We start from the raw sequence: 7284 nt of genomic DNA on the forward strand, positions 1-7284 counted from the left end.
GTAGAGATGGGGTCTCAGTATGTTGCTCAGGCTGGTCTTGAACTCCTGGTCTCAAGCCATCCTCACACCTTGGCCTCCCAAAGTGCTAGGATTACAGGTGTGAGCCATTGCACCCAGCCAATGCTAAGATTATTAAAAAATTTTTCCCATAAAGTCTTCTAACACTTTTGTAATTTAATTTTTTATATTAAAAATTTAAATCCATATTAAATTTATCCTGGCATAAGATGTGAAGTGTGAATTCATCTTCTGTTTTTTTGTTTCCTTTTTCCATCTGCTTTTCAATAGTGCCTAGTGAGGTGTGAATTCAAATTCATGTTTTCCTCCAGATGGTTATCCAATTATTTCAGAAGCATCTTTTCTGCACTAATTTGAAGTGCTGTCCTGTTCATATACTACATTTTCATTTATGTGTGGATTTATTTATGGATTTTATATTCTGTCCCATTTATCTATTTATCAATATCCTACTATTTCAGTGATTAATTGTAAAATGTCAATATTTGGTTGGGCTGACCCATTATTACTTTTTTTTTCCCAGAAATTTTTTGACTATTTTGCTTGTTTATTTCTACATGTGATTTTTAGGATCAGCTTATCTACTTAAAACACCTCATTATTTTATTGGGATTTTTTAATTTATGAGCTATTTATAGAATAAAGGAAAAATGGCATTTATGATGTTTCCATTCCAAGAATATGCTATGCCTTATTATTTGCTCAGGACATTTATTATGTGTCCAATAGTATTAATAACATTTTAAAGTTTTTATTTCATATAGATCTTACCTATTTCTTGTTATTTCCAAGTAGATTTTCTTTTTGCTATTGTAAATTCCTGTTTAGTATATTTTCTAACTGGTGGTAATTTGTATTTATTGAAGGATATTGAGTTAATCATTTCTGCATGTTAATTTTGAATTTTCTTGTTTGTGAAACAGGCAAACTAAATGAGGGTTTTAAATCATTAGAAATTAATTTGTTCCCTCTTCCTTTTAATATTTATTCATACGGTAAATTCTTTCTTTATTACTGGTCAATTCAGGTTTTCTTGTGCAGTGGCTAATGTTGAGTAGCCTTTACTTTGACAGAACTTATTAACTGACTTGTCATGGATATCCCTCTATGTGTATAGTGTATTAGGAGTTTTTTGTTATTTATGTTGATGCCACCATTTTGTGTTAAATCAACAAAAAATTTAAATATTTTTCCAATGAATCGTGATTGATTCCTCTTCACCAATTGAATTATCACCCAACACAAGAGCCTATTCATCATAACACATTACTTCTACTATCGATCTATTTTTTCCTGTTTAATGAATTATTGTTTTTGGTATGATCTGAAATTTCTTTTGGTTACAATTTCCTTCTTGATATTAGAACAATTTTTATCAATTTCTTTGCTTCTATTTGTCACTTTTATTTCATATGCCATTAATTTTATATGTGGGTTTCCTCTAAGCTTTTTAATAAATTTAAAGATGAGAAAAGAAAGTCCCTTTCATATATGCCCAAATCAGGAATATATAATTATGTTCCAAAACATCTTTCAGTTATAGTGATAATGGCATATTTAAGCTTTTTTTTTTTTTTCCAGAATAAAGTGCTTCATTTATTGATGATTAAAATGTCCCCAGCCCCCTGCCCCAGGGCCATGGGCCTCACAAGGAGGTCAGAAGGGTTCAGCGCCCCCAACTATGCTCCTTGGGCCCAGGCCTCTTCCCACCCCGGCCATGGTGGGAATGTGGTAGCATAGGGGAGTAGTGGGAGTTTAAGGTGTAAAAAGTATAACAAACAAAACTGTATAAACACAGGAGGAAAGAGCTTAACTAGGAAACATGTAGCTTATGGAACCTTCCACCCCATCTTAAAAGCAGGAATGAAGACATTAAATGACAACAAAATAGGATTTCCTATTAGTGCAGGCCTCATGAGGGGAAGCACCGGGCACAGGCTGGGGTCCCCTGTCCCCGGGGGTTCCTCTCACCAGCAGTGCTGTGAGTGCCCCACCCACCTGTGCAGAGGCCCAGGAGGAGCCAGGATGCTGGAGCCCGCCAGGGACAGGCTGTGGCTGGGCCTAGTGCTGGCCATAGGGGAGCAGAGACGGACACACACACACACGTCTCCTTCTGGTGTGAAACACATGGCCAGGGTAGCTGGTGAGGGGCGGAGGTGCTCTGTGAGCCACAGCCCTGCTGCCCCCTGTCCCACCGATAGCACCTTGAAACCCCAAAACACTTGTCCAAGCCTCCTCCTTGGACCCTGCCCCTGGGGCCTAGCCTGTCTGCAGGGGTTCCTTGACTCCAGCCCCTGGGAGCTGGTGCCGAGGGAGGCACCTGTCTGCCCACCTAGGGCCTGGCCCACAGCACCAAGGCCTAGCAGCTTCCGGGGACATCGCCAGGACTCAAGACCCACGGTGCAGCCTGGTGCAGGTTGGGGGCCCCCGGGCCTGCCGGCAGGGATGTGGCTGGGGAAAGCAAGCCCCTGGGGTCCAGCCCCTGCCTTCCCCACACTACTTGGTGCAGAGCCGGGTCTGCAGTTCCCGCTGCTCAACGCTCCCCACCCGCACCCGCCAGTGTCCAGTCTCAAGCCCTGGCGGGGTGTCCACAGCCCTCAGACTGGGTCCACAACTCTTCTATGGGGGTGGCACCCCAACTTCTCCCCAAACCCTGCAAGAAGAAGGAGCAAATTAGGGGCACGAGCACGTGGGGCTAAACCGCTGAGGCTGCTCCAGGCTGGGCCTGACCAACCCTCTCCGGCTCCAGCCTCAGCAGCGTGACCGGCCACTACACCTGCCCCGGGCCCCTCTGTCCCCGCCGGACCTGCCGCCTCCAGCACCCTCCTCGCCTGGAGGGCTGCTGCAAACAGTTTCCTCTCTTTTCTTTTTCCTTCACTTCCAAAAAAACCCCAAAAAGTAAAGGCTTCAAGGAGCCGCAGAAAGGGGGGCACTTGCGAGGGAGGCGTCCTCCACCGGCTCTGGGGGCTGCCGGCCCGCGCCCCCCGGGTCGGGGTCTCAGGCGGAGCACATCCAGCCACCTCTGGAGGAGGGGGCGGCGACCCAGGCCCGTGCTGCTGCCCCCCCAGCAAGGGGGGAGGGCAGCGGGGTCCCCCCCCCCAGCGGGCCCTGGGCTCCAGGTCGCAGCAGATGTAGCTCGGCAGCTAGTTGGTGGCGTTCATCCCCCGCCAGTGCCGGCAGTGGTGGGGAAGAGGGGCGGCAGGGGGGGGGGCAGGGTCTGGGGCTGCCCGGGGAGCAGGGGCAGCGCGCGCCTGAGGCTGGGCGGGGGGCAGGCCCGGGGCGGGGGCGGGTGGTCGCCGGCCCGCAGGCGGCTGACAAGGAAGCATTCCTCCTTGTGAGCCTTGAGCACGTCGGGGCAGCGGCAGCGCCGGCCGCACACGTCGCAAGGCTCCGGCTTCTCCCCGTGTGCGGCGCCGGCGCCGCTTCATGCTGGGCCGGCTGGTGAAGCTCTTGCCGCAGATGTCGCAGATGTACGGCCTCTCTTCTCCCCTGTGTGGGTCTTCATGTGCTCATCAAAGCACTGCTTCATGTTGAAGTCCTGGCCACACCACTGGCACATGAACTGCTTGTGGCCAATGTGGATGCTCATGTGTGACGGCAGCTGGTACTTGTACTGGAAGCGCTGGTTGCAGTTGTCACATCTGAATGGCTTCTCCCTGGAGCGCTGCAGTGAGTGCACCTCGAGGGACATGCTGCGCTTGAAGGACTCCCGGCAGGCTTCTCAGGTGAAGGGCACGTCCTTGGTGTGGGCAACCATGTGCTTTCGCACATGGGCCATGGTATAGAACTCACAGATCTCACATGAGAACTTCTTCTCTGCATAACCATGCACAATCTTCTTGTGCTCATGGAGGGACCAGAGCTTCTTGAAAGCTTTGCCACACGTCACACACTGGATGATGCCCTCGCAGTCCGTGTGCCGGTGCAGCAGCCGCTCACTCTCTAGCAGGAAGCGCTTGCCGCACTGGTCACAGATCTGCATGCGGCTGTGGGTCACATTCATGTGTTTCTCCAGGTACCAGCAGTTGTTGAAAACTCGTGGGCACTTCTGGCACGGGTGGTGCTGCTTCTCCTCCAGCTTCACTTTGGCCCCCCGCCCATCAGTGGCTGGAGGCCCTCGGGCTGGTGCAGAGGCCACTCTGGGGGACAGCTTGGGTCTCTTCCCACTACGTGGCCCAGCCTCCTCAGGGTCAGAGATGCCTTGGCGCCCGGCATTCTCCCGGAACCACGTGGCCATGTGACTGTGGGGAGGGGGGTCAGCACGGCTTCCCCAGCGCCCTGGTGGCCCCTGCATGCTGCCAGCTTCCTCCTCCTCCTCTTCCTCCTCCTCAGAGCTCTCTTGATCCTGCTCACTGGGCCCTTCCTCCTCCTCCTCTTCTTCCTCCTCCTCCTGCTCACTGTGCCCTTCCTCTTCCTCCTCTTCCTCTTCTCCCTCACTGCCACTTTCTTGATCCTCCTCCTCCTCTCCTCCACTGCCACCACCCTCCTCTTCCTCATCCTCTTCTTCCTCCTCCTCCTCCCCTGAGTGTCTCTGCAGCCCATCCTCCCGGCCCAGCACCATGGTGGCCGGCTCGTCCCAGGGCCTGGCTTCCCCTTGGCCAGTGGACACGTGCAGTGTCTGCTTGTTGAGGTTCACCTCCACAATGATCTGGGGCTGCTCCTGGCGGCTGTAGGTGCCAGAGCCCCCAAGTTCTTCCTCCAACTCCTCCCCACCCTCCAGCTTACACAAGCTGCCCGGGGGCCTGCCGGGCTCCTCGACAGCTCCCTCCTTCTCCTCCTTGAAGAAGGGCTGGGCTGGCCCAATGGTGGCAGGCACTGTGCCGCCAGCGGTCCCTGCCCCGTCCTCAATGCCCACTGAGTAGGTGTCAGGGCCCTCGGGGGCATAGATCTTGGGCAGGCCTGGGGTGTCTGCCTCCTGCTTGATGTCACAGTAGTAGGGTGGCGCAGCTGGGGAGCAGCTGGCAGCCGGCTGGGCCCGGGCCACAGTGCTGGGACCCGGTGGGCCTAGGGAGCGGGGGTCCAGCAGTTCCTGGCAGGACGCGGCGATGCCGGCCATCTGCAGCAAGGAGGCGGCACTGAGCACCTCATGGGTGCTGGCTGCGGTGACCAGCAGCTCGGGCGTGTAGGTGAAGCTGAGGATCTGCTGCAGGCCACCAGGATCCAGCGCCTCCAGGGACAGCTCCACACACCGCAGCTGCTTGTTCTGGGTGAAGAGCGAGAGGAAGAACCGGCTGCGGGCAGCGCGCGCGCCCGTGTGCGCCGGGAAGACGCTGCGCTGGAGCACCAGCACCAGGCCCACGTCGCAGGGGTCGGGCTGGAAGAGGCGCTGCTGGGTCAGGCGGCCGGTCAAGCAGGCGAAGTGCAGCGCCACGTCCTCCGCCAGCGAGAACTGGGCCGCCGGTGAGTCAGCTGTCGTCCCAGCCAGCAGCGTGGCTCCTGGCGCTGGGGGCTCACAGGGCCCCGCGGGGTCGCGCTGCCCCCATGGCCGGGCTGGGCCGCCCCCGCGCAGGGCCCCGCGACCATGGCCCCCGGGGGCGAGTCCAGCGCCGAGCAGCTCTTAAGCTTTAATAAGTTTTGTATAAGGGTTTTGCTTTTTGTTTGTGTCCAAGTTTCTCTTGCCTGTCTCTGAAAACACATTTTAGAGCCATGTTAAAATGTTGCTTGGTCACGTTGCAGGGCTTGAATGGCACATCCCTGGGACCCTGACGGGAGGTGGGGACTCATCCGGTTTGAGTTTAGTGGGTCACAGTCACTTCCTCACGCTCAGCGAGCCGTCATGCGTCTCCGCTGCTGACCCCGGGCGCAGGTACCCGTCCTGTGGCCCCCGCCCAGCGCCACCAGGCAGGAGTTAAAGTCAGAGTGAGAGACTGTTCCGAACTGACGACAGCTGAGCTGTCTAATTTTCGCAATGTCTGATGACACAGGGCCACGCACATGCTGTCGCTGGAGCCCTTTGCGGGCCCCGGGGGACCGCAGGAGCGAGGCCGAGGCGTGGCCCCTCCAGCCAGGTCGCCCTGCTGCGGGCTGTGCCTGCGTAGCCTTCTGGCTTCTCCGGTTTCTCTTAGAAAATCCCCAAGTGCATCTCAGCTGGGTGACAATGAGAGCGTCCAGGCCTGCAGAACAGTGAAAGCTTCTAACTCCATTCAAGTCCCGCCAACTCCAGCTTTTCCTGCTGGGGCCTCTGCAGGTAGGAGCCTGGGACGGGGCTCTAGCCTAGTTCGCTCCAAGCAGAAATTTCATTTTGAATAATTTTCGGTTGATTTTCTTATTCTTTTTCAGGTCAACAACCATACGGTCTGGAAATACAGTTGGCCCTTGAACAACTCGGGTTTGAACTGCACAGGCCCAGTTATGTGTGGTTTCTCCTCCGTCTCTGCCGCCCAAGACAGCCGGACCACCCTCCTCCTCCTCCTCAGCCTGCTCAGCATGGAGCCGACGGGGATGAAGACCTTCGTGAGGCTCCACTTCCACTTAATGGATAGTAAATATATTTTCTTTTCCTTATGATTTTCTTAATAACATTTTCTTTTCTCTAGCTTACTTTATCATAAGCTAATAATACATATAACATATAAGATATGTGTTATATGTATTATTGATAAGGCTTCCAGCCAAGAGTAGGCTATCAGTAGTTAAGTTTTTGGGGAGTCAAAAGTTATGCGAGGTCAGTTCCCTCACTCAACCCCTGCCATGTTCAAGGGTCAACTTAATGTTAATTTTGTGCCTCCTTTGTTGCCTTTTTTTTTTTTTTTTTTTTGGAGACAAGGTCTCGCTCTGTCCTCAGCCTCCCGAGTAACTAGGACTACAGATGGGCACCACCACAGCCAGCTAATTAAATTTTTTTTTTTTTGTAGAGATGGGATGTCACTGTGTTGCCCAGACTGATCTCAAACTCCTGGCTTCAAGCAAGCTTCCTGCCTTGGCCTCCCGAAGTACTGGGATTACAGGTGTGAGCCACCATGCCCAGCCCTTTGCTGCTTTTATAGTTATTGTTTCCTTCTCTTGTGTAATTGTTTTGGCTAGTGTGCAGGAAAGAGTTAACACAGGCGATCTGAAATTGCTCTCCTTAGAAAGGCCTGCTTGCAAGCTTGGTCCTTGGCTGGCATCTGGGAACTTAGATTTTGGGAGGATCCCTTGTTAACTAACTGATAAGAGTGGCTCACAAATTGCACAAACAGTACGGTTTAGGCGGAGTACAAACTTCCCTTCTGGGATCTAGAATTTGGTTCTTGCCAGGCAGAGGGTGCCCATGTGACCAGCCCCAAT

General features: G+C 53.1%; 1 protein-coding gene across 1 annotated transcript; it reads right to left on the reverse strand.

Moving 5' to 3' along the window:
- Positions 1 to 3175: 3175 nt before the first annotated feature.
- LOC123644151 (zinc finger and BTB domain-containing protein 47-like) lies at positions 3176 to 5541 on the reverse strand. Its single transcript, XM_045560304.1, is given in 4 exon segments — positions 3176 to 3427; positions 3429 to 3494; positions 3497 to 5407; positions 5473 to 5541. Coding segments are annotated over 4 exon segments (2298 nt in total).
- Positions 5542 to 7284: the final 1743 nt, after the last annotated feature.

This window comes from Lemur catta, chromosome 8, assembly GCF_020740605.2.
Source record: "Lemur catta isolate mLemCat1 chromosome 8, mLemCat1.pri, whole genome shotgun sequence".
NCBI lineage: Eukaryota > Metazoa > Chordata > Mammalia > Primates > Lemuridae > Lemur > Lemur catta.